This window comes from Dermacentor andersoni, chromosome 1 (genome assembly GCF_023375885.2).
Source record: "Dermacentor andersoni chromosome 1, qqDerAnde1_hic_scaffold, whole genome shotgun sequence".
Lineage (NCBI taxonomy): Eukaryota > Metazoa > Arthropoda > Arachnida > Ixodida > Ixodidae > Dermacentor > Dermacentor andersoni.
The window spans coordinates 117059582-117087524 of NC_092814.1; the positions used below are offsets into that span (position 1 = coordinate 117059582).

Genomic DNA, 27943 nt, shown 5'->3' on the forward strand with positions numbered 1-27943 from the left:
AGCGATAGAAACAAACCTTGCGCAGGCTATGTCCATCTAATGCGTTCTGGTGGGTCTGTACAGCCAGCATATGCTGTTCTCAACTATGTAAATAATTTTTCCTTGACGTGTCAGTGCGTAGATAATAAAAGGAGATCTCAACGGTACCACACCAGCTTCTTGCTCTTCAAGAAGACAGTCATGCCCTTCAAGAATGATCACAAGGCTGAAATGATCCTCGCCCTGGGGGTGGCGCACGACGACAAGAGGAAGGCAGCCAAGCTCTTCCGGATGTGGCATTGTGGAGGATGCCCTAGTCTGTCAACAATACTTGGAAACGTCTTTATTAATAATATTTGAATGGCGAGAGCAGTGTGGGAGGAACCCTCAGTCCAGGGTCCCTAAGATGATTCCGGCGATGTTTCGAGCCCGTTGTATCACAGCTCGGAGGACCTCGGGAGGTCCGTCGCGGAGGGCATCGTCCCACAGCTCTTTGTTGCGTAGGGGGTAAATGAGAGTTGGCAAGGGAGGAAAGAGGTTTGCAGTGCACTCAATCGTGACGTGGAAGATTGTGGGCGAGCTGCCACAGCTAGGGCAACGATCTGCATAACAGTGTGGGTAGAATTTATTGAGAGAGACAAGATTTGGAAAAGTTGCGGTTTGTAACCAGCGTAATGCCACTGCTTTCTCCCGCGAGAAGGACGGCGGTGGTGCGGCATGGGTGCGACGAATGCGTGTATAATGACGGAGTATGTCTTTGTACCGGAGCAAGGGATCCCCCCACTCTGAACTAGTCGCCTCACCACGGCGAGTCGCCCGGGGGGAAATTTCTCGGGCAACCGCATGTGCGCATTCGTTACCCGGCAGCGAGGTATGACCAGGGGTCCAGAGTAAGTGGATGCGGGGAGGTGTGGTTGGTGTATTTTGCGGGATCCGTTGGAGAATTTGGTGCGCCGCTCTGGGGATGCCGTGTCCTGATAGGAACGCCTGGCATGCCTGTTGCGAGTTCGTCAACATATACACTTCCTCAGGAACACGGATGGCGTATTGAATTGCAAGAGCAACACCTAGAATTTCTCCGTAAGCAGCATTTGTTCTGTGCATCGCAGCAGAGTCTCTCAAGGATTCGGTGCCATCCAAAACTACCGAGGTATAGCCCTCTTGAGTGCGTGATGTGTCCGTGTATAAAGTATGTGTTTCCGGGATGTTTGCAAGCGTACGGCCAATGTATCGTACACGGGCTTTGCGCCGCCCTTTGTCATGCTCGGGGTGCATATTACGTGGCAATGGATGAATACTTAGTGCTTGGCGTATCGCTGACGACAAGATCGTTGGACGGGTTTCAGACTCAACGGGTGGTACAGAGTATCCTAGCCGTGTGAGAAGATGGCGGCCAGTAGGAGTGAGTAGGAGGCTCTGGCGATGGCTGACCCAATGTGCCTCTAGCAGCTCGCCTAGCGTGTTATGTGTCCCTAAGTTAAAGGGACACTAAAGGTTACCAGAAACTCAAGTTAAAGTGGTAGAGCAATGTTCTAGAACGTCTAAGGCGTCAATATAATCGCGAACAGAGCTTTAGTAACCGAGAAATTGAGGTAAATGCATGACACGATTTGAGACCCCCCAGCGACATTCCGGTACTAGCCCGATGACGAAAGCACTCCTCATAATTTGTGTTACTAATACTCAACTACTCGTATTAAAAAGAACATTTCATTAGGTTATAAGACGGAATAAAATGCTACTTGTCTACTTCTGTTCGATTCCAAGAAAAAAAGTAACATTTTGACGTTACCCTTCAGTAGTGTGTGTGTCGAAAGGTTTCGTTTTCGCTCGACTCTGCGCCGCGCGCGCTTTGGAGTTTCAGTTGTTTCGTTATCGCGTCGTGCTGCGCTGGTTCTGCTGGCTCGCGAAACTTGCATTTGGAACAAGCAGCGAGAATGCCACGTCCATGTGATGTCGTGGGAAGCCCTCGTTGCTTTCCCGCTCCGGAGAGCTGGTGTCGAGGCCGCCGTCGTAGTACGCAACGACGCCGGTAGCGCGAGCCCTCAGCAGCAGGTCGCGCTCGTCGGTGCTCAAATCGCTGAAGTTGAGCCCACCATCGCCAGCCAATCTGTCGGTGTCAGGGTCCATTGCGACGAGCGTCGAAGTTTGCGTCATAGAATGAAGTACCGGCTTATGGGCGTCTTGCGCTGGAATTTGAGGTATAGTAGCGGCGCCTGGTGGCGGTGTGGGAAACGACATCTGGGTCGTATTGAGCCCTGGCTGTGGCGAAGCACGTTTCTAGGCCGAGTTTTGCGTCGATTCGCACTTTTTTATGCCTTGTTGCGAGTGCGAAAAGGCTCGTCACTTCTCACAGACCGCACCGACCACGCTGCGAGCTCGCCGCAGCCTATAGTTTAACGAAAACGGACTCTCCGTGTGCCGTGGGACGTAATGCTGGGAGCAGAAGGAATCGGTGATGCCGATCTGGAGAGACCTAGCCCAGCCTCGAAAAGGCGTCACCGTCATTAGTTCTGCGTCGTGGGCTGCCATGAACAAGAAGGCCTGAATCCCAACATCAGATTCTACCGTTTTCCATCAAGGCCTCACGAAGTGGAGCGTCGGGCGCGCTGCATAGCTGCAGTTCGTCGCGCTGAGTAAGCGAAACTTCGTGGCATGCTGACTGCTTCGCCTGTCTTGAAGCTTGCTTGATTATCTGTGTTCGAAATTTCGGTCTTTTGCACCTACAGTACCGACAGCAGACTGACATAGCAGCAGGCATGGCTGGTAATTCACGATTCGAGACCCGGCCACAGCGACAATTAACAATTCGACCGATGCGAAGTGGTGAAGTGTGTGCAAATGAGCACAAATGGTCGGGCTCATTCGATGACAATTCACTACTACTCTACGAGCAGCACAGGTTAAGAGAGTTAAATGCGCCCATCCTTGATCTCAAGCCAGCACGTTGAGGCAGCGCAGCAAGGCAATATTGATTGCAGCACATCGATGTTCGAGCGCTGTCATTAAAAGCTACATCAAGCGAGCAGCGCACGAGCTCGCGCTGCAGCGCCATTCGCACGTACGAGCTCACATGCATTGCATCAGTTTAGCGGTATGCAGTCAACAAAGATTGCAGGAGGCCCGCCGTTTGGCGGCATGTCGAAAGACCGCTGCTGTCGCGGCGCGTACGATCGTGCGCTCGAGCAGTTCTGTACACATGATGTCTGCTTATCGCTGCTGTGGATTCATTTATAGCACGCATTTCCTCGCGTTTGCGCGCCTGAATCTAGCAGCTAGCGTGCAAACCTTACCTGTAGTTTGTGGGAGATATGGGGTTCTCCTCCGTACTCTTGGGACAAAGGAACGACAACACAGTAGTGCAAACAGTCACAAGGGCATTTATTGCACCTTTGTTCGCCCCATGCTGGATCCCAACGCCTGGTCGTTCGCGTGTACAGTCACGCGAATGGTGGCACGTTCGAAGGCGGCCACGCGAGACTGTCTCGCAGAAGCATGGTCGGTGCACGCGCGGGCGGCACGTCCGCTCCCGCTCGCTTCCCGAACCCAAAGAGCACGCGCCTTGCCCCTCGGCGCCCGAGTAACCTCGCCTGTCGGCGGCGTTAGCAGCTGCGCAACACTAGCGCCATCTCTCGCACTGCGCTTCAACCACTCCGACCGCCGCGGCCCACGCGGCGACGCCGCACGGAGACGGGGGCTATGCGGGAAAACAAGATATCAGGGGAGGCGCGACGGTCGCGCATCCCCACAAGTTCCACTTCGTACGCGACTCGCGCTTCACTTGCGATTGACACCGTGCTAAAACTTCGCCGCCTAATTCTTGAACGGCGTACACGTATTCGGCACTGCATAATTTCTTGCCTTTACGCAGCGTGCCACCCCTGAAAAAATCTGCGGCGCCCGATATACGCAGCAGGCCGTGCTACAACACAACCGAAAGTGGCGGGTCCATATTGTAAACGTGCTTTCCGAAGCAGACGACCGAGCTTGGTACGACCCATTTTAGGACAGAGGGCGCTTTTTAGCACCTTTCTCGCAGCGCCCCCTGGGCAATGCAAGAGCCCCATGGTCGCGCGTTTCTCCTTCCGCTAGCCACCATACTCCCGCTTTCGCTCTCCTGTCGGCTCTGTCTTGGCTCTGTTTCTGGCCGCGCGTTTGCGTTTTGCGCAGAAAAGCCGTAGCGCCATCTGCGGACGCCGTTCTACTCACTGATGGCGCAACATCACTATGAGACCATGATGTCAGTACTCCTCGATCGGAGGGCGGGCGATTTGAACTGCGCTAGAGGTACGCGGACGCTTCGGAACGCATTTTCTCTTAAAATAGGTCTCTCCTTGGCACGAAACAAGCGTTTCGAGGTTTCTGTGATGGTATTTCAACAGTCCACGTTGACTTAATAGTAACCGTTAGTGTCCCTTTAAGGAGACGGTGTGTGGAAGCATAGTTCGGGAGGCCATGGGCCAGCTTCGTCGCTTTGCGAATCATTGCGTCTATGCGAAGTTGTTGCGCTTGGGTCAACCGCTGAAATGGGAGATGGTATGTAAGGCGGCTGATCACGCATGCCTCCACCAAGCGCAGCAGGTCCTCTTCCCGAAGGCCCGAGCGCCTGTTGCAGACCCTCCGGATCATGGCCAGAATTTGCTCAATCTGTCTGAATAGAAGTGAAACAGTGTAGTTTGACCTGCCATCCGCTTGGACGTGTAGGCCGAGGATACGAGCACGATTAACCTGTGGTATCGGCGTGCCATCCGCGTGCACAGTGATAAGGGGAGTAGAGGAACGGCTCCGGGTGCGGATGATTATGAGCTCCGACTTTTCCGGAGCACATCTTAAGCCGCATTTTCTCGCGTACTTGGAAACTGTATTGACTGCTTGCTGCAGTCGGTCCTGGATGGCTCCGTCGGAACCCCGAGTAGACCAGATAGTAATGTCGTCCGCATAAATAGCGTGGGCGACATCAGGGATCTGGTCAAGTAGCCGGGGGAGCCCTGCGAGCGCTATATTGAATAGAGTAGGGGAAAGAACTGAGCCCTGGGGTGTCCCACGTCCTACAAGGCGAATCATACCGGATCGATGCGGTCCCATTCCTACGGTGGCTGTGCGATTTCGAAGAAATGCGCGGATATAGTTGTACATACGAATTCCACAGTGCGAATGTGCAACATTGCGAAGGATGAGGTCATGTTCAACATTATCGAATGCCCCTTTTAGGTCTAAGGCGATGAGTGCTCTCGTTTGGGCGGACGACGGAGGTCCTATGACCTCCTCCCGCAATTGTAAAAGCACATCTTTGGCAGACAGATGAGCCCGATATCCGAATTGAGAGTTAGAAAAGAATGATTTTTCTTCGAGGAAGGGCTGCAGACGCCGCAAGAGTACATGCTCCATGAGCTTACCAATGCAGGATGTTAGGGAGATGGGTCGTAAGTTTTCAACCTTAACAGGCTTGCCCGGTTTGGGGATCAGTGTGATGTCGGCGTGTCGCCATGCTTGGGGAAGCATGCCCTTGCGCCAGCAATCATTGAAGATATGGGTGAGGTGGTTAATATCCGCGTCACTGAGGTTACGAAGGGTGGCGAATCGGATGTGGTCGGCTCCTGGTGCTGTGTTGCGGTGTAAGTCTTGTAGGACCACCCGCACCTCGTCAGATGTGATGTCTGCATCGAGCAATTCGTTCGCCTCGCCTACATAAGGATAGTCAGGGTACTGCGGCGGCGGGCCTGTGGGTATGAAATGCTTCTCTAGCTCTCTGAGGAGTGTCGAGACATCGTCCCTGTACTCATGCATTAGGATGTGCAGCTGTTGAAATGTTTTTCCCTTTGTTGTGGTGGGATCTGTGAGTGAGCGAAGAATCGACCACGTTTTTGCTGTGCTCAATGTGCCTGAGAGGTGATCGCAAAATCCTCGCCAGTTATTCCTCGTAAGGATCTCTGCATACTCCTGAGATTCCCGTGTAATTTGATCTATACGTTTCCTAAGTTTGCGGTTGAGGTGTTGTCGTTTCCATCGTCGTGTCAACCCTCTGCGGGCGTTCCAAAGATGAAGTAAATGCGGGTCTATGTCTGGTGTCTCGGTTGTGGTGCGCAGTGTGCTCGTGGTGGCCTCTAGATCTTGTGCGAGAGAGTCAAGCCAGCGTTCGTACCCTTGGCGCTCAGGTGGGTCCTGGCGACGTTCCCTGAATTTCGCCCAATCTGTTATACGCACATTTCGCTCGGGCCTGCGCGCACCCCGTAATGACAAGGTGGTCGCTACAATGTAGTGGTCACTACCAAGGTGCTCCTCTAAAGGCCCGTGTGCAACGACTGGGCCGGTATTGCGCACGAAGGTAAGGTCAGGGCATGTGTCACGAGATACGCTGTTGCCCATACGAGTGGGGTGCTCTGGGTCGGTAAGCAGTGTGTATATCATGTTACAGATGGCATTCCATAAGCGGGTCCCTTTAGCCTGCGATTTAACATAACCCCATGCAGTATGCGGAGTGTTAAAGTCGCCGGCCACCACACAATCCCGTCCAAACCTACCAAATTCTGTTAGTAGGTGCTGAAAACAGTGCGTTCGTGAACGGGGGGAACTGTATGCATTGAGTATAAACACTCGCTGCGTTTACCTTGCGTAATTATTTCCAATATTTGGTGAGGAATGTCAATGTTAGTGGTATGCATGCGACATGTAACATGTTTCAAAACTGAGGCTCCCACAAGAGGAGAGACACCCGAGAGCGTGTTGTAGCCGGATAAAGAAGGGGTGCAATTGATTTCCTGTAAGAGGATGACATCGGAAGGGTTCATGGATGTGGCGATATACTGCTGTAGGGAATCTCGTTTTCTGCGGAATCCCCTACAATTCCACTGCCACACCACTAGTTGCTCCGCGTTACGCGGCGTCATCATCATTGCGAGAGGAAGCAGGCGGTCGTGCATAGGGATGCGGGCGCCGGGTGCCCACATTTGAAGGTTGCGGCCGAGAGCCTTGGTCGGAAAGCGCGCTTTCATTGTTACCGCTAAGCTCAGGAACTTGCATGCGTGTGAAAGTGCACTCTATACATGATTTCATTTGCTCCGTAATCCCTATTTGAGGGGCCTCCATTTGGCGTTCTATCCTGTCCAGAGCCGCCTGCATACTAGTGCTCATGTCTGCCACCAGCGCGTCCATTTGTTTTTGCAGGCGCTCACAGCGCGCCTCCATGTCGGGACGTAGGCGGGCTATTTCTATTAGAGGATCGGGATTTGGTAACGAATTGGTAATAGGGGAAGGGGTAGGGAGAGATTTACGGAGCGGAGCGAGCTGTGGGGGACCCCCCGCCCGACCTACCTCCCGAGGCGCCTCCATTGCTGTTTTCTTCTCCGGGGTCCGCTGCACCACTGAAGGGACCAGGGTCACCTTGGCTGGGGCGTTGGTCTGCAGGGCCTTCTTGTAGGGTTGTTGGGAAGATGTGGAAGGAGGGCGCTTCTCTGGGAGGCGCACCGATGCCTCGCGGGATCGGGACCGAGGCTTGAACTTGCGACGGGATCTCAAACGGGTCTCCGACTGAACTTTTCTGGTCTCCTTCGTTGGGGCACGCGACGTTCGGGTCTCCGCCGTATCTGTGGTTGTGGTCGGGTCGCTGGAGGGTTGGAGTTCACGCTGCTCTTTCTCGAGAGCTTTCCGCACCCAAGCTTTGTTTAGTGTCTGCCTAGCACGCCGCGGGCAGTTTGGATCCGCTGTAGGGTGGGTCCCGTCACAGGATCTGCAGTGTGGGGTGCATGGATGTGACGGGGTGGGGTTGTCAGTCCCGCACGTCGCGCAAATGACCACCTGCGGCGTAGGACAGTAATCAGCCCAATGGCCGAGCTTGTGACATATCTTGCAAACCAGTTGGCGGGGTCGATGGGGGTAGCAGCGGAGTTCTGCACCATAGAAACGCATGTAGCGAGGCACTTTAAGTCCCTCAAATGTTACCAACGCAACGTTGGTTTGACCCATCATTCGTGCTTGAAGTATTTGAGTTCCAGGAGCCACAAGCTCATCCACTAGCTTGGAAGACATTGTACCGGGCAAAAGGCCAGGAACAATTCCCTTGCATGAGTTGTCTGGGGCCGCAAAATATGTCGTGATGGGATAGACCCGCTGACCAAGGTTCAGCTCCTTCACCTTGTACAATGCGTCGGCTACATGTGACAGGGGTGTGCTGATGATTGCCAAGTTCTGCTGAGGTCGCAGTCGGAATATGATGTCCTGACGATCCTCGGTGGTCAAGCCGGCTGCACTCCATAGAGCACTGGCGAGTTCTGGGCGCGTCCACTTATCGAGACAAAGTCCTCCGTGAGGCCGCAGAATTATCTTTTCATCGTGCAAAGGAAGTTGAGGCAGGTTCTGATTCCGAATGCGCTTGCGTACGGTAGGCTGGGAGGCGTCCGAAATGCCCAAGATGTTCTCGGAGGGTTGCGTCTTAGCGCGCGTTTGACGGATGCGTCGCTTATTTATGACTGTCTTCCAACAGCCACCTGTGTCGTCGTCAGTTTTGTTGTCGTAAATGTTCGGGGCAGCATCTTCCTCCATCCTTTCCCCGGTCGGAGTGTCCACCTCTCGCTGTTGGGAGGGAAAATTGGCGACGATGGGATCGGCGGCCACTCCCGCGGTATCCACCTCGGTCGTCTTCGTTGTTGTTGTGGAACGCGCGGCGGCGTTCTCCGTCGCCGATTGCGTCTTCTGCTCGTTGGAAAATGATGTTGCGGTAGATAAATGCTCCATCGAAACAGAGCGGTGAATTGGCCGAAGGCCCTTTGCATGCCCGTTTAGAACATGGGCCTCGGAAGAGCTGGTCGCTTGGCGCTCTTGGTTCATGGTGTAGAAAACACGCCAAGGCAGCTATGGCCTCGGCAGGGGCAGCCGCGTTGGAACTGCTTCAGAGCTGTAGAGGCGCGGGGAGCGGCAACAAAGTCCCGGGAAGAAAAGGCGGTCGGTGGGAAACGGCGAGAAAGCCGCTTCCCATACGACTCCCGGCGAAAGCGGCCCAGGCAAGGGCGGTCAAGGGCGGTCGGTGAAGGTCGCGTAGTCTCGGTGGTTGCGGAGCACGCCGGCGACACGTCCGTTCACTTCGGCCGACCGATTGGGACTCCCCTTAGAATGTACAAAGTACTTTATGAGACGGGTAGCTCCACAAGAAAGCGACACAGGACTGTGACAGTAGTTCAAGAAGCGGAAACGGATGTTTTGGCATTCTTTGCTGCTAACCCTCACGGTAGTGTGCGCGACGCCAATGCGGAGGCCGGAACCTCAGAGTCATCAGTGTGGAGCATTTTAAAAAGAAGGTCATATGCACCCGTACCATGTACATCTTCATCAAAAACTTAAGACCGAGATTTTGAAAACAGACTTGACTTTTCCAATTGGATTTTCATGAAATGTGAAGAAGAACCAGTCTTTCTCACTCGCGTGTTTTGGACGGATGAGGCTAATTTTTCCAGAAATGCACAAGTTAATCTTTGCAACGTGCACTATTGGAGTGATAGGAATCCCCACTGGCTAGCACAAACACGACACGAATACTAGTAGTCGTTTAATGTGCGGTGCAGTATTTTTGATGGCAACATCATCGGACCCATTTTTTTTGACAACACACTAGCGTTGCAACACTTTGTCAACGACATCCTCGAGGGCCCTGTGAACGACGTCTGTTACAACGTTCCACTTGTGCACCTTCGGAACATCTGGTTTCAACACAATGGTACTCATCGTAGTAGTAGTCAGTCTCGAGCGTGGCTCGACAAGCTTTTTCCTGGAGAGTGGATTGGCCAGCACGGACCTGTACGCTGGCCTGCACGGTTGTCGGACATGACACCACTGGACTACTTCTTGTAGGGCTATGTGAAAGTTTGCGTGTATAGCAGCGAAATTACCACACCGGATGCCCTAAAGGCAAAAATAAGCAGAGCCTGCCGCAAGATTGAAATATTGCTGGTCAAAGCTGCAACAGCACAAGTGTTGGAAAGAAGCAAGTACTGTATTGGTTCAGACGGTGACCTGTTTGAGCACATGCTACAAGTGGCAGTGGAAAATAACTGCTCAAAACTGGTGTAAAATGTGACTGTTTAACGCACCTTCATGATGTCACCCTATGTTTACATAAAAAGAGCTTGCGAGAAAAATAGAAATAGGTAAAAAACTGCTTTGCTTTGCCTCTTTTCCTGAGTTCAAGAGAGAGAAAGGGTAAATGGCTAAACAAGTCGCACCTTTGGATATTTATTTGTGGGCGACTAAGATGCCTTATGTGCTTTTGGTTTATTCTTTTTTAAATGAACTCCTGAGTAACTCTTTTCTGTTCTTCTGAGAGCTGCCTTTTTTCTTTTTTCGTGCTCTTTTGTGCACCGTTCTTTTTTTTTTTTTAGCATTGGTTGAATTTTTTTTGTAGCTTTGTGTAATGATAGGCGAAGGTTAAAGCTATCCCGAACGCCTCATGATTGAGCGCAACATTCCTGCGTCCGCAGATGTTGACGCTTATCGCACCAAGCTAGTTAGGTTGCAAAATCTTTTGAGCCATCCTACATGATGAAGCCTTGTACGATGCGGTGATAAATGAATGCAGCCATATATCTTTCGAAGGTTGCTTGGAGGTGCTTGAGCAGCGGCGCGCGAGTGCGCATATATTTCATATTTCGCGTATCTTGCAGGCTTTTGTTTTTTCTTCGAAAAAACAACCAGGCACACTTCAGCACGAAATAAATGCTTGATTTGGAGGTTATTTAAGGTGCCCTACAACTTTGTATTTGACATGTTTGCAATTCAAGTAATAATTTAAAAGTTCACTAATTCATAGCAATTAATTAATACTTCGCGATGAAAAAACTACTGGCTGTAAGTACACACGACTGCCGCTACTATGCAGTCGGTATGATTTCTCTAGAGCTAAATCCTGCTCCAAGTTAACTGAAACACCTGGTATAGGCGGCAGCACTTAATGGTGGACCTGGGTGAAAGCCATAGATTTGCTTCTTTAAGAGATCATACAGACTTGACCTCACATAGGGCAGTGGTTCCCAGACATTCTGAGTGTCAAGGAACCATGACCCATTCAGCTGTCATTCATAGACCCCTTTAAGTGGACTTTTTTAAAAGCGTACAGAGGGAGGTACTGAGATTGGCTTATTACATCTTTAAACATGCAATGTTTTTGATAGCCGGGATCACTCTTTAGGCACTTTTCATGTGGCATCCATGTCAGACAGAAAGAAAGATGCTGACATAGTTTTTCAAGAGGGTAATAGAAATGATATATCTGGTTAGACATCAGCTGAGTCTCTTGTCCTTGATCTAATCTATTCTGGATTAGTGTGGAGAATGCATTATGAGTAGCCATTGCTAAATACTGTAGGTACAAACAAAGTACTTTGGTCTAATGTTGGGTCCTCTATATGTGTAGTTGCATTTACTAGTTAGTTTTTATGTCAAAATAGAGAATGCATCTTCATGCAGAGATGTCATTGCAATTTCCTCTCCAGACCACCCTTTCATATTAACGATACTCATCATTGGCATGTCTTGTTGAACACCTTGTTGAACTTTTCTAAGCTGTCCCAAAGACTTGTGGCAGTCGGCAGTTTACAATTTTATAAGTTCTTATACAGAGACCAGAGTTTCTCTAATTACTTTATCTGTACCTTGGAGCTGAGGAAATTTTCCTTGTGAACGAAAGAAATTTTCCTCAGCTGTATGAAACTATTTAAAAATGACCATGAATGCAAAATTTTGTGCATTCAATTGTGACACTGCTGTAATGGATTGCAGTTTGTTATGGATGACTGGTGCTTTCTTGAATGTGTTGTCAATAGCACTCCAAGCTTGCAGTACAGGACTTTTAACCATTTGGCAAACAGTAGATAAAAAATTTATTTCTTCATTCCCCCAGACAAAAGTACACTTTTTTTTATAGCATGGCTGTGCTATGCATAGGGTTTTCTAAATGCAGACAAGTTCGTAAAGGATGTAGTTCTGCTATCATTGATGGCAAGAATTGCTGATATTGCTAGCATGTGAACAATATGCCTTATGAACCCGCCGTGGTTGCTCAGTGGCTATGGTGCTGGGCTGCTGAGCATGAGGTCGCGGGATCGAATCCCGGCCCCGGCAGCCGCATTTCGATGGGGGCGAAATGCGAAAACACCCGTGTACTTAGATCTAGGTGCACGTTAAAGAACCGCAGGTGGTCGAAATTTCCGGAGTCCTCCACTACGGCGTGCCTCATAATCAGAAAGTGGTTTTGGCACATAAAACCCCATAATTTAATTTTAATATGCCTTATGAATATTTTCATTTTGCACAAAAGTAGTGCCATTGTTGCCTTTCTGTCTCTTAACAGGTCTGCGTAAGAGGTATACATCAACTCATGTGAAATCAGGTTTGTAGAGCACAGGTGGGAGTACATGTCTAAAGAGCTCAAGAAGCTGAACAAGCATACATACAAAAGTGTGGACATGGATATTGCTGGGTTGTACCTAACTTTGTTACATGAGGTCATTCTTGTTCTTCCTTCCCTTTGGTCCTCTAGGTTTAGGAAGTCATAAGAAAGTTCTGCATTTATAGTGTTTACTACTGCAGTATTGAAGCAATTGGACACTGCATTTGTACCTTTGATGTTCCCTGATGAAATTTTCTACCCCAAAGCTGCTTCAGAACTTTCTTCAGCCAGTGTGCCCCTTTTGTTTTGAAAAAATTTCCTCAGAAAACTGGTTCCAAAATGCTGTATCTGAACAAAATGGCAAAAAATTATGGGGAAGTACCAGGTCTGAGCACTGGCTATCTTGCGATCTGCTATGCCTTTCCCAGGTAGATTGGCTTGGGGCAACAGCGACACTAGCACCCGTAACATAGGACACCAAAAAAAGATTAAATGATTCAAATGTGTCACATGGCTGTAAGGCGTGGAAAGCTGGCTAAAGGTGTGTTTAAAGACTTCCCTGCAGAGCAGCTTTAACGTTTTTGTGAATAAAAAAAATTTCATGCGTCATTTTTTTTTCATTTGCAAACATATAGAGCTAAATGTTGGTAATGCATGCCTAGCAAGGAGCCAGATAAATTATATACAGACCAGTAGATTGGCTTAACATTAAAATTGCTGATGCCAGGCGAAGGAACCTTGGACTGCCACCATCAAACCTAAACAGAATGGGTTAGTGCATGGCTCGCACACCCGCCACCACTGCAGAGTGTTGCCTGTTGGGACCCAGAAAGAATCACGAGCCAGCATGCAGCATCTACCAACAGCTACTGCAACTTCCATGGCTACATTGCAGCAGTGTGTTGATTTTCAGTAACTAACTGCTGCATGCCTGCCCATGTTGCCGTCTGAGGACCCATTATCCATTATTGCAGCACTGGCGTGTACACAAGCCATGCACTCGCGCATTCAGGAGTCTGATCACAACAGACTCCTGAATTATTACAGCATGAAAGAGGGTAGTACACAGTAAATAGTCAGTAAATTACCCCGGGCCAGCTCAGCACTGCAGTATCTGTTATAGCCTCTGCATTGTTGCTTGAGTACATATACTACCACTTATTCTTTTTCACTATTATTATCAATGTTATTAAAGCAAAAGCCTTTCTAGGCTAATGGTGAAGTTGGTGTCAGCAGAACTGACCGCCATAGTGTCCGCCGAAGTGTCATCACGCCATATGAAGACAGTTTAAAGAATGAAAAATGATTGATAGTGACAGTTAGTGACTGATAATGTTATAATAGAGATTGATAGAGGTTAATAATGACTAGTAATGACTAATAATGACTACTAATGACTCCGATATGACCAATATGTCTAACGACTGTTGTAATGACCACAATTGATTAGAAATCACTAAAAATGCTTACTGGCAAGCAGTAATGACTAATAATGACTGAAATGACTTATAATGACTAGTAATAACTATGAAATGACCAATATGTCTAACGACAACTTGTAACGGCTATAATTGATTAGAAATGACTAAAAATGCCTAGTAATGACCAGTAATAACTAATAATGACTGCTGATCACTGATATGACGAACATGTCTAACGACGGCGTTTAATGACACAATTGATTACAAATGACAAAAAATGCTTAGTAGGGAGTAGTAATGACTGAAATGGCTACTGATGACCATGATATTGTTATGGGGAGAAAATATATGTATTTCCAATATATACCGTTGCAAGGTTGTAGCTCAGTGGCCAGGGTTACGCCACCTACCAATCTTTGAGACACTTCAACCTCCTCTTCACCTCCCAATGTCCTCGTGTCCACAGCGACACAAACTCGTACGTGACAATGTGACCAACATGTCTAATGACGGCTTGTAATGGCCACAATTGATAACAAATTACTAAAAATGCTTAGTAGTGAGCAGTAATGGCTGAAATTACTTGTAATGACTAGTAATGACTATGATATGACAAACATGTCTTACGACGGCTTGTAGCGACCACAATTGATTACAAATGACTAAAAATGCTTAGTAGTGAGCAGTAATGACTAAAAGAAAGAAAAGAAAGAGAAAAGGTAAAGAGAAAGAGGCGAATGATAAGAGGAGAAGGAGTAGGCTTTCGCCGTTCACCTCTTACGAGAGATCTTAAGAGACCCTGTAATTTTTTTACAGGTAAAGAAGAAGTTGGTGTGCCATCTGAACATGGAGCGACTAAAGGGCTTCTGTGTGGCGTGCCGTCCATCAACCACCAAGAAAGCCACCTCTCCACTGGACAAGCTGAAGGCAACCTTGCATGGCAACTGCAAGGTGACCTTTTTCTCTGGGCCACTGGAAATCCACATTTGATACATTGATGTTAAGCAGTAGTCATGCGTGGTGCACTTGTGCTCAATTGGAATTGAAGCTGCACATTGTAAACTGTCATGCTAACATTACTTGACAGCTTAGGCTTATGCCACAGAAGTCCAGCTGTGTGGGACTAACAGTGCCCCTCACCAGGTTTGGGCATTGCTGACAGACAGTTGTGTAGGTCACACAGTGGTGATTGCCTCTGCACCAATGTATGTCACGAAAACAGCTGAAGATACGAACAAAAGCCTGTGCACTCTTCTGCTCAAAATAGCCACACTATTCATGAGCAAGATGGCATTGTACGCAATGGTCTTAGTCCCACATGCATTCGGGGATTTCCATGAACTGCGCAACTTGTTGAACCACTTTGATAAATGTGCTGCACAACAAGAGAAGGAGTTGGGTTCTTGGCTCTGATATCAGAGAATGTGCTATGGAGGAACGTCATTTGGGGGTGTCCTGTTCAAGGCATCTGGAGAGAGAGCGTCCCTGTAGGGAGACTGCTTGTATTACTGCTTTATGACATTTCTTTGCTTCTATCTCGGCTACTACTAAACCCTCTTTATAACTTTGTGTGGTAGAATGTTGACCTCTTAGTGTATTACAAAAATTTCCAACATTGTCCAGTGATGGCCCCATTATGTAGACTCCTGTATTTTTACCACTTCTCTCTATTGTATGGACACGACTCAAGATCTCCCGTAAAATAGCCCGGCCTTTATCAGGAAGCACTATTTGCGAAGCTAAAGTCTGTGTTCTGTTCATCACTATTTATTTGCTTGCATTATATGTAAAATTTTCATAAGACCTTTGCAATCGTGGAACTGTGCACCAGTGATGAAAAATTAAAATTCACTGTTTAGTTTTGATACAATAAAAATAAATTTTCTATAACCTTGTAAGCTAAATGGCACTTTGAAAGCTGGGAAAGTGCCCCATCATGGGAGATACAGCTACTTCCATCTTTTACAGGGTTGATAATCATGTCATGGTATGTGTGGACCATGTCCAGAAAATTGGACAGCCATTTCCCAGCATTCACACTTCCTATTGCCTTTATACCTTAAAGATACATTAAAATAACACTAAAGAGAAACACTTAACGAGTTTATGCTGATAAAGTATTCTTCCCGAAACTCTTAATTTCAGTTATTTTGCAATAATAGATTGGTTACTAGAAGAGATGCTGAAGTCCAAACTTTTATTCCTTGAATTTTGTACCAAATTCCCAGCGCCAGTACATCAGAGTGATGTCACAAATTTCAAATTATCTTCTCATATCTAAGTTGTTTTGATGGAAAGAAAGTTCTCGAAGCTTACTAGGCCGAGTCATTCAGAATTGAAATGTAGTCCTTTTTTTACCGGTAGACCGTTACCTAGATCCAAGTGCAGATGCTGTCAAAATCCATGGCATCATAGCGAACTGGTGCAAAAGCTTCAAGGCAGTGTCACCATCCGGCTTTCATTTTTGTGCCTTTCCTGGCTTATCAAGCCTTTTCTCATGGTAATAGTGGTTTTTTGGTGCTGTAGTAGTATAATTTACTAATATAGCTCAATTTACTTTTCTGTTTAGTAGGAAAAATAATGTATTAAGTTATATCAGTAGATTACACTTCTGTAATTACAGATAGGTCAGTCTTATGAAAAAAAAAAAAGGTTCGATAAGTCACAAATTGGGAGTGGGGATGTAAAAACAAAAAACTGGTGCTGATGCCATCTCGAAAGTTACACATCAGCTCCTTGTGCCATTATAAATTTCGACGCCTTTTGTTCAGGACTGGGCAGTTATTCAAGATAAAAAAAAAAATGAATTAATTGCATTATGAAGTAAGCGAAAAAAACTACCCAATGACTTTAGTGGGCTTTTTCTGCAATCCCAAATGAGCAATAAATACTAGGGAATCTTTGATGTCATATTGTTGCCAATACTAATACTACTGATGGGTGCAGATTTCAAAAGTGACTTCTGGACATGTTTTGCTTCACTAATAATCAACAACTTCTTGTGGAAAATAAATGTAAATAAATTATTTCAGAAATGATCTACCTATCTAAACTGATCTAGTGGTTGTCTTCACTGTCCCTAATCCCATGAAGTACAAGGTTGGAATAATTTAGAAGGTCTCTGAAAAAATTATAATCCTAAAAATGATGTAAGATGCTGTAATGAAATTTCTTGTTGAATTCTTTATGAAATATTAGTAGATACTTGCTTGGGCTGAGGTTAAATTTCCTATGGTGTATTATTGCTTTTGACTTGCTTTGTTTTTATGTGTGTTTAACACTGTGTGTGCATGTGCTCTTGGTTGCTGTTAGTTGCTGTTGTGCTAATAACAACAACACTTCACATCATTACTTTCTCTGATACAGTCGAACCCACTTATGACGATACCGGTTTTGACAATATATCAGTTACAACAATGAGAAACTGGTGCACCGTCAACTTTTGTATGTTTTCCATGGTGAAATAACCCGCTTACTACAATGCCCCGATGCTGCATTATTGGTTATAACGATGAAGTTCGGCTGCTGGGTGTCCGAACCGAACGGTAGTGAAATGCAAAATCCTTGAAAAGAAAAAACGAATACGAGAAATTCGAGCCGCTGCATGATGGGCCACTGCTCCAACAGCTACCATGTGCTCATTTTCTAGCCATCTCCGCGTGCCTCTCTCCCATCGCCCTTCCTCCCCTCCGAACACAAATGGGTTGCACGCACAGCTCGGTTGTGCCCACAGCTCTACGCCACCCCACCCTCCGAAATTCGAATGGACCGCGCCAACTGCGTTGCTCGCATGTTGCTCGCTGGCTCCTCATTCAGTGCAGTTCTGCAAACAGCTTAATCGCTCGCATTCGTCATAGTTGGTTGTGTCGAAATTGTTTCTGGCCACGTGGTTTCTCCCCGCCGAAACGGAAGATGGATGATCCGCCCGCTGATCATCAGCAATGCATGGCGTTGCCGGTGGAAAAAAAGGGCATGGCTGTAGATTTGGAAACTAAGTGCTTCTAACTGATGAGGCGATCGTCGCGACCTTGCTTGCATCAGATAGTGATGGCAGCGATGACGTGGTAGGGCAGACTGCCTCAACGTTGTCCTCACAGGAGGCCCGGCAGATGATTCTGCCTCTCCAGGGCTTCGTTTTTATGAGGAACCTTCTGCTGCACTACGTGGAGCACCTGGATGCCTTGGAGAAGGATGTTGGTAAGCTTTACGTAAAGCATGCAAGGCTGACAGACATAGGGTTTTCTCGGGCAAGCCAGTGAAATGTATGTGGCGAGGTGCTTGTGGCGATATCGCCTCAGCGTTTCTTCTGGATTTCTCAAGCTCACAGGCTGCCGTGGCAGCCTTCTTGAAATGTTTAAAAGGCCCCTTTTGGAGCCACCAAAGCAATGCCTCGGCAGTGCTTGCATATCACTTTCCACACGTGACCCCTCTTTGCAATTGTTATAGCAGTGCCATTCTTTAACGCCAACAGCCGCGGCTTGTTACACGCGATCGGAGCACCTAGGAAGCAGTTAACGAGTGAACACAATCAGCAACCGGATGGAGGAAGGTGGTGGGGAGGGGCACTGGCCTCCCTGCCATTATAGTTTTCTCACAACAGCTCTGCCATCACCCTATTTAGATTTTTTCATGCAACCCAGTTATAACAATTATCCGTTATAACAATGGAATTTTCGAGGCACCTAAATATTGTTATAAATGGGTTCAACTGTATGTAGTTAATGCTCTTGGACAAGTTGTGTACAATGGCCAGATTTTAATAGAAAATAGTATGGTTTTATCTTAGCTTGTGTCTTTAGCAAAAGGCACTAAAATTCAATATTTAAGATCTGGAGTCCTTGCTGTAACCTGATGTTTTTATTCATGCCCTGTTTATTTTATTTCATATACATTTGTTTTTGTATCTGTGTAACATTGTGATGTCATTAGTGATATATGACTAATATCAGACCAGTGAAATCTTTATTGCGTACCTAAGTCAGTCGGGAAGTGCTATATGTACTCGTGTTAGAGCCGCACTTATTTTCGTCATCTTAATGAGGTGCGGCCCTTACATGAAGGTGGGCCATGGTGGTCTAATTTTTCTGGCCTTGTGTAATACCTTTGATTTCTTTGGGAAAAAGCCTTAATCGAGTATATATGGTAGGTTGTTTTTAATTTCTGTTGCTTGCCATCATGGTTTTGACATTTTCATGTTCTTTGCTATCCACTATGGGAGTTGTCGGTGATGTTATTTTCTCTGCAGGCAACAGTATCTGTGCTTCTTGAGGACAATGTGAAGCAAGAAATTCCTCTGTGGGAAAGGGAACTTGCTGAAGTCTGTGTCCACCAAATTGCGGCTGGGTAACATTTTCTTTTCATTTTGATCTTCTTGTGGCACAATACAGTCGCCGACCGATAAATCGGACACCGATAATCCGGGCATGCTCGGTAATTCGGACAGCTTCGGGGCACCGTCAATGGCCCCATAGATTTAATGTGTAAAGACGACCAATGTTTCGGACAGCCACGAGCTCTACATTCGATCATCCAGACTCCATCCATGGCTCTAGCATATGCTGGCCGCCATTATCTCCTCTGGCAACCTTGATGAGACATCAAGTGTGGCTTCAGAGATTACACACTACATCATCATCCCTGAAGCCTTGCCTTGGTCACAGCACTGCGCCTCAGAGATTTAACTGCAAGTGCCATTCTTGGAGGCTTTGTCTGAATTGTGAGGTTGCATCGACATCGCGATCATCACATCCATTCCGGCACCACCACGCATGGCCCGCTCTTCTTTGTTGAATTCGAATTTGCCTTCTGGACAGCGTTACACCATTCTGTGCTTGCTTGTTTGTTTACTGTGCATTCCAGACAGCGCTCTGCTGGCTCCAAGAAGTCTTTATTGGGAGGTTGTCAACAGTACACGTCAAATGGCACCAACAGTGCTCTCACAGTCCGACTCCGCATGAGTCTAGTCGCAGTCCGAATGAGCCCGGCTTCACAACTGAAGTGCCTGAACTGCCGCCTACCACAACAAGCTCAAATGAGGACATTATTAGTGACCAGATAAGCTGCGGTGTGCTAATTCCTGACGCCGTTACATTTGAAGACTTCGCAGATGTCAACAGCGCGGTGTCGTCATGTGCTGAACCAGTGCCTCATTTACTACATGCCTGCTGCATGAGCGGAAAACCAGCTGCCAAACCCTTTCCTTTTTATCCTATCCACTAGTGTCAGTCGTGAGCACCACATGTGGCTGGCGGAACCACTGGGCACTACCTCTTGTGGCCTCCGAAATCTTCATGCGTGCGCACTGATCTCGAAGGCCATTAACCTCAACCATAGCTCAGCGTATGTTTACATGCATTACAGGCGACAGCTATTCGACAGCCAGGCAACCAACCTTTAAAAAGCACACCCAAAGGATTGTGCTGACCATGGTTTCACTGCGATACCGACCACGTAAACACCGTGCGCTGAATTACCAGCCATCGGAGATGATAGTGTCGGTTGCGAACGCCACCTCACGACGCCTCTTCACAACTGAGGGCAGGCCCGTTACGTTGGGAGCTCGAGCCATTCTGCAGGCACCTAGCAAAGGAGGCAATGGCCGCACTGAACGATGACAAAACAATTGAGCAAGTTCCCCATGGTCAAACTGCGACTCTAACTGGGATGATGGTGATGATGTGCCGGGAGTTCCAGAGCTTTCACATGCAGATCTGACTCGAGCCTTTGCAGTCCTTGCATTGGCATAAAGAGACAACACAAAACTGGCAGAAATACAGGTGGACTTGGTTGTACGTAAGCGGAAATGCGTGCAGCAATGAATCGACCACTTCTTCCTTGCATAGGGGCCTTAAAATGTAAATAATCTTTTTTGGATACATTCTTTTTTTTTCGGACATTCGATAGTTCGGACTTATTTACATTCCCTGTGTAGTCCAAATTATCGGTCGTTGACTGTGCTGTCAACATATACAACTAGTCTTCATGCAGCGTAGCCTTCTTTACCAGATTGTATATTAGCATCTGCATTAAGTGTGCTGTTGACACGCACGTCTTGAATTACTGACTTGCGTTTCACTTAACTGATTCAGTGAATTCAGTTCCTTCTCATTTTCGTTGTGTTAAAGCTTGCTGCCGGCCAGTCTTTGTTTGCTAAACATCCCTGTATATGTTCTTATTGAAATTCGCTCAGCATGTAAACAAAATACTTTGTCATCTGTCATTTCGTGGGAAATTAAGCTCACATATATATCTCACTTTTGCTTTTGTTGCTGGCTGCAGTACAGAGGTGGCTGCACAGGTGTCACTGTGCAACTGTGTACGTCGTGTAATCGACGGGGAACTGTTTGTATGCGGGGCTCAGGTGAACTTTGCTTCTCTCGACAAGGGCTGCATCATCTTCCTTAGTGAGGTGAGTGACACCACACTAAATCATTTACATATTCATGAGTATTGTCTCCTGGTATCATAAATTGGTGTGACTGTTTGTCAGCATTTTTGTTTTGTTTCTTTGAATAACAGTATTCATCTTGAAGACAGCAATATATTTTAGTACAGCTGAGTATGAATTCAGTATTGGTCAGAGTAATTCTGTATATCAATAATTCTATGTATAAATATCTGCTGATGTTGGATCACATTGTGCTATTGAAGTAGAATGCATGCTTGGGCTTGTTGACTAAACACACTACGAGAAACTCCTGGGTCGATGATATGCGAATGTATAAAGGACAGACATAGGTGCTTTTCAACATTTGCACATCTTTGATAATTTCCTGTGCTATCAAGTATGCAGGACAGCTGGGCCAACAGATAGCAACTGAACAGCTAGGTCACATATAGCGCCTCAAAAAAGCCCAGCAGCAACTTTTAAAAAAAGAGGCACAATGTCCGGGGTGCGAAAAGGAACTGCTTCACAAATCTTCTCCTACAGCAATTATTTAAAAATGTTTTGTATTGGTGTAGTTAAAAAGCAAACAGTTTCCCATCCTCACCTTCAAAAATTCGTCTGCGTCAGCAGGTGTTTGGTGTGTTGCAACACCACATACCCAAGCACATGAGGGTTGGACCCTCCAGCGATTAACCGTGCGTGGCTTAGCCGTGTATGAGAAAAAGGGGATCCTGTGGGGTTGAGCCGATGCAGTGTGTTTGGACCTTTAAAGCCCCTCGGCGGAGGCAACAAACCCATTTGGTCTTGGCTGCATGTAGACGGCACTCCCGGATTGACCCACCCAGGCGAAATCAGCAGTCGCCTTTTCCTGTCCTCCTCTTCTGTCTTCGTCTTTCTTCCTTGCTTTCAAATCTTTCCTGTCTTCTCTTCACTTCTTCTCACTTCCGAGTTTCCCATCGGCAAGGGTTAACCTGGTGTGGTTATCCAGCCCTGGTTTACATTATGTTAGGTTATAGCAGCAATGCATGACTGGCGTCTGCAGGTATTCTTCTAACCTATTAGCGTCCGCTTGTTGGGCTTGGTGGTGGGTGGCCACCATCGCTAACCCTAACAGCATCTCCGGCGGGGGAGGAAGATCCCAACGTGTAGGGGCCAGCAGCCGCTGTACGAGGGATTGGCGTTTCGCTAGCAGAATTCCCCCTTAGAGGCGACGAACCCTTAGTTCGTAGCAGGTAGATTCCTGAGAGTGGTCATCAGTCCTCGTGGCGCTCTTGTGACTTTTCTCCCTGGTCCGGTCCGGTGAAATTGGTCTTGCAAGCAGGTCTCGCAACTTTTCGTCTCCTGCGTGGGCAAGCAATCACCCCAGAACAGTGCCGGACCCACAACCACAAAGCAGCGAGCACAAGCCCACCCTCCCCCAAGACACACCCGGCTTTAAAAAACAAAGAGAAAACCCGCTACACCTTTCCCATTCCCTACGCGCGTCCTCCCCCCCCTGAACACTAAAAACAGCCATCTCTTGAAAGCGTTAAGATGTGGTTATTAAAATCAGCTAACAATCGGCTGCACTTCGGAAAACATATGAACGAACGTACAAATGCCACGGAAACCCAGGTGAGCATGAAGCTTTCGTTACTCTAGGGGCAACGACTCAAACCGTCGGCATTGCCGTTAAGCTTACCCTTCTTGTAGCGAATATAGAAGCTGTACTGTTGAAGAGCCAACCTCCAGCGCAAAAGACGACTGTTTTTCGTAGACATGGACTGTAGCCATGTGAGGGGACAGTGGTCAGTCTCTATGGTGAACCTTGAACCGGCGATATAGCAAGCTAGCTTCTGCACCGCCCATACTACGCAGGCGCATTCCTTTTCTGATGCACTGTATGCTTCCTCACGAACTGAAAGCTTTCTACTGGCATACAGTACAGGGTGTTCGTTCTCGTCATCTCTCTTTTCACAGAGCACCACCCCCATACCCCTGTCGCTGGCATCACACTGAAGAATGAATGGCTTAGAGTAGTCGGGCGCGTTCAACGCTGGCTGACTCGTTAGTGTGTTCTTCAGCATACTAAAAGCCTTTTCTTTTGTGTCATCCCACTTTACCGTTTGTGGTTCTGTTTTTCTGAGAGCATCCGTTAAAGGACTCGCAATCTCGGAATACCGCGGGATATATCTTTCGTAATAACCTGCCAAGCCAAGGAATGATCAGATGTCCCGCTTGGTGCGTGGTTGCGGGAAGTTGTTTATTGCGGTCAGTTTAACCTCGGAAGGCCGACGATGGCCTTGCCCTATTACATGACCTAGATAAGCTATCTCCGCGCGCCCTAATTGGCATTTGGGAGCCTTAACAGTTAAGTTGACCTCTCGTAGACGGCACAGCGCGGTTCGCAGGTGTTGCATATGTTCCGCCCGTGATGAAGAAAAGATTGCTATGTCATCGAGATAGGGAAGTGCAAAGTCCTCCATTCCTCGTAGCACCTGGTCCACAAGGCTAGAGAAGCAATATGGCACATTCTTTAATCCAAAGCGCAGGACTTTCGGATGAAAAGTTCCCATTGGGGAAATAAACACCGCAAGCCTGCTTGCCCTCTCAGTCAACAGAACCTGCCCATACCCTCAGACTAAATCGAGCGTAGAGATGAAATTAGCACTGCTCACCTTTTCAAGCCTTTCCTCAATATGCGGTATCGGATAAGTCTGGTCCTTCGTGATTAAATTGAGCCTGCGGTAGTCGATACATGGTCGCGGCTCTTTTCCTGAGACCTCAACTAAGAGGCGAGGTATAATCACTCTCTCCGGCTCGATTACACCTAGCTCTAACATCTTGTTTAGTTCAGCGGTCATGACTTCACGTTGACGAGGCGAAACGCGATAAGCTTTCAAACGAACTGGGTCCGACGAGGTTAACTCGATATCGTGAACGATCGCAGTGGTCCTGCCCGGTGTGTTTGAAAATATGTCTTTAAATTCAAACACGAGTTCCTTCAGTTCGGCCTTTTGATTGGGATTCAACTCCGCCTGTTCTACTAACTTGTCAATGGTCTCGTGAATGTCTTTTGCCTCCGTCACTGCTGTTAACTCTGGAAAGTCGACAGGCATCTCCTCAGTTTGGCTATTCAACGAGGGTTTCAGGATCATTACCTTTTCCCCAAGTTCAAAGCGTCGCATGCGAGCCGTCCTGTCATAGTAATGCTCAGCATTGCTTTGTGCCTTATGCATTTCCTGCTCAGCGATCATTGTGGCAGGGCTTACGTTCAATAACTTTCTGCATTCTGCCTCGCGAGACATTTCAGGCTCTGCTGCTTTCCTGACCTTTTCTTTAGCTGGTGCACTTTCCGCATTATCCCCTATAGGGCTGTCCTGTTTGGTGCTGGTTGACGAATCCTCCGTCAAACCCGTTTCCTCCACCACTGGACACTCATACACTGCCTTGGCCGCGAGCTCCCATGCCTTGGAACGAGTTAAGGCTTGCACTATCCCTTCACTAAAGCCGATTCCCCTGCGTCGTAGCAAATCCTCAGATTTGTTAGAAAACAAATATGGATACTGAGGCGGGAGATGTGCCGAGACGGCAGCTTCAGTGTCTAGTACTCCAAAAGGTCCTTCGATACGAATCTTGGCCACAGGGAGACAAACACTGGAGGTTTCCACGGCTTGCCTTATCCAAGCACATTCTCCCGTGAACTGGCCTTCCTCAAAGTATGACGGATGCACCACGTCCATTGTGGCTGCCGAGTCGCGAAGCACCCTACACGGTTTGCCGTTTACCACGAGGTCTCGAATGTACGGTTCTAGCAATTTCAGATTTTCCTCGTTACTAGTTAGTGACATCAACACTAGTTTGGGATTTTTGCATCCCGCGGAGATATGCCCTGCTGGCAGTTGTAGCAAACTATTGGTTTCTTGGCCACGAAGGCTTTTCTCTTTTGCCTTTCTGCCCTCTGTTCGGGTGACTCCTCCCTTCCCTTGCTGTTCTCGTCACTACTTTTCACTGAATCTGACCATCTGTTTTTAGTGATTTTAAGTGGGCAGTCTTCGACACTTCATATGAAACTGATCATTTGCCGGCAATCATCAAACTATCGTCCACATTTCCTACCATAAACTCTAAACCACATCGCTGGATGTTACAGCATATGGACTGTCCTGTATGTATGGAGGACGCAAAACTTGAAGATGTCCTTTCACCAGAACTCAACATAGATGAAATGAATGAAAAACTCATGACAGTCATAATAGCAGCAGCAGAGAAGGCAATACCCTAATCATCGAACATTGTGTGAAAAAAACTAAACCCCTGGTGGACACCGGTGTGTACACAAGCAAAGAAACAGCAAAATAAGGCTTGGGGTATCCTGAGAAGGTACCCTACTAATAGTAAACTATAAACTTCAAACAGGCTATAGCGAAATCGCGATATGTCTGGAGGCATGTGGAAAAGTCATCTTGGCAGGAATTGTGTGTGCTCAATGAATAGTTCAGTCGCATCCAAAAATGTCGTGGGATCAGCTGAGGAAGTTCAGAGGAGACTGTTCATCCTATACAGTGCCTTCACTTACAGCTCCAGGCAATCGGACAACCCTACAAGAACAAGCTGATATACTAGGTGAACACTTTGATAATGTTTCTAGCTCAGCGAACTACTCTGATGCATTTCAAAAGTACAAATAGTCTGCAGTGAAACAGAGATTGCCCATAACAAGGACATCAAATGAACCCTACAATGCACCCCAGCACTTCAAGAATTAAACAGGGTACTTTCCGTGGCAAAGAAATGGCAGTTGGCCATGACTGCATTCATTATTCAATGTTTGTCACCTTTCACTTGTGTCTGTAAAAGCTCTGTTAGACTTCAGCAAAATATGGGATACAGGCATAATACCAAAATCATGGAAAACCGCAATCATTGTACCTTTCCTGAAAGCCGGAAAGCCGCCTACACCTCCCAGCAGCTACCGGCCCATTGCCCTCACAAGCTGTTTATCAAAATCCTATGAAAGCATCCTAAATACAAAACTGACATTCATTCTTCAAACACAAAATATACTAGACATTCACCAATGCAGTTATAAAAAGAACTGCTCAACAACTGATCACATTGTCCGACTGGAACATGAAAAGGCGCACAACACCGCTTGCTGATTTGGCATATTAAGAGATCTGGTGGATCTAGGGATCCATGGAAAAATGCTCAAATGTCTAGCTGACTTTATGTGTGATCGAACATCTTAAGACCATCTGGGAACAGCATTTTCACGCATATTCGTCCAGGAAAATGGTGTGCCACAGGGATGTAGGGATGTATACTAAGCGCAACTCTGTTCGGGGTGAAAATGAACTCCGTAAATAAAATAATTCCATCTTCTCTCATGCATTCATTATACGTTGATGTTCTACAAATTGCGTGCTGAGGATCTAACATAGTAACCAGTAAACGACAAGTTCAAATTCTCTTAAATAAACTAGCACAATGAGTAGCCGAAAACGGCTTTCGTTTCTCCACTGAAGAAAAAGTCGCTGTGGTCTTTCCCCAAAAAACGGGGTTTAGTATATTCAGACCTTGTCCTGAAGATGCACCAATGTGCCCTACCATTTTAAAAGAACACAAGTTTATAGGATAATAATTTGATAATCCTATGGGCGTTCGTCGGGGATATGAAAATATTTCGTTGTTGTGAGAATTTTGTTGTCTCGGGATTTTGTTATTGCGAGTTTTGACTGTATTGTGTATTATATTATTGTACATAATTGTATGTCTTATCGTACTGTTTCCTTGTCAGTGACGTATACAGTTTTTACAAACACTATGCTCACAATATATTTTTCTGTCCTGCTACAGCTGTCTGGAAGTTTAGGGCTTGTCAAGTTGCCTTTTAGTAACTTTGTGCCGCTCATTTACCCCACAATCCTATGTTTGTTTGTGGAAATAATCCATTCTCTTTATCATCATCATCGTCATCATTATTAGGTAATTAGTTTTTACATCTATTTAGTGGGCAATATTTGTGACTGGAACATGCTGAAATGTTCAGTAGTGATTTCCAATATTCTACTCAATAGGAGCAACATTATTTGGAGGTATCATTTAAAGGTGTTTTAGTGGAAGCAGTCAATTATCATTGCCATGTGAAGAAAAGAACTTTGCAAGCCTCAGGAAAATATCCCTTGCTTTACATGACACATATTAATAACTTCCGACACTCGCCTGTCTACCATCCTAACTCACCATCTAGCATTCCAGCCATTGCAAGCTTTTCTCACATGTGGCTCTTTTTGTAAATATAAAGGGGTCCTGAACTACCCCTTAGTTTTGGTGAAAAAACACAGTTCTTGGATAGCATACACTGCTGTGAACATCTCAGGCAAATTTTGCAGTCGCTCACAGTGCGTGGAGCTTGCAAGCGGAGCATGTAATCACATTTTTCTTAAATGCTCTCTTTTCAACAGAAGCCTGCTTCTCACTCTTTTCTGGATGCATCATTTATTAATATAGTAAATTCCCATATCCAGCTGCTGTTTTCCAATAGCTGACATTAATCAAGAAGGGTGTTTGGATCAGGGTACTTCTTGCTGCTGTTGCTGTGTATATTTATTGATGCAGCTTAATAAACAGGCTGAAGTAAGCAAAAATCTGCTTTCGAATTTCAATAATAATTACTTCGGGAAAAAGTCAACTATCATCTGGTCATGCTTGGCCGCGGCCGTCTGTGTGGGAATTAAACTTTCGCCACCCTGTTTATTGCTGTCATAGCCGTCGGGCCTCGGTAATTTCGACTAGTTTTGA

General features: G+C 46.8%; 1 protein-coding gene across 1 annotated transcript in view; it reads left to right on the plus strand.

The window, feature by feature from the left end:
* The window catches only part of IntS8 (integrator complex subunit 8), a 108036-nt gene that overhangs the window by 18937 nt on the left and 61156 nt on the right, over positions 1-27943 (plus strand). The window contains exons 8-10 of the mRNA XM_050191011.3: positions 14590-14724; positions 19019-19116; positions 21052-21181. Of these exons, the coding sequence (XP_050046968.1) occupies positions 14590-14724; positions 19019-19116; positions 21052-21181 (363 nt within the window). The remainder of the gene's footprint in view (positions 1-14589; positions 14725-19018; positions 19117-21051; positions 21182-27943) is intronic.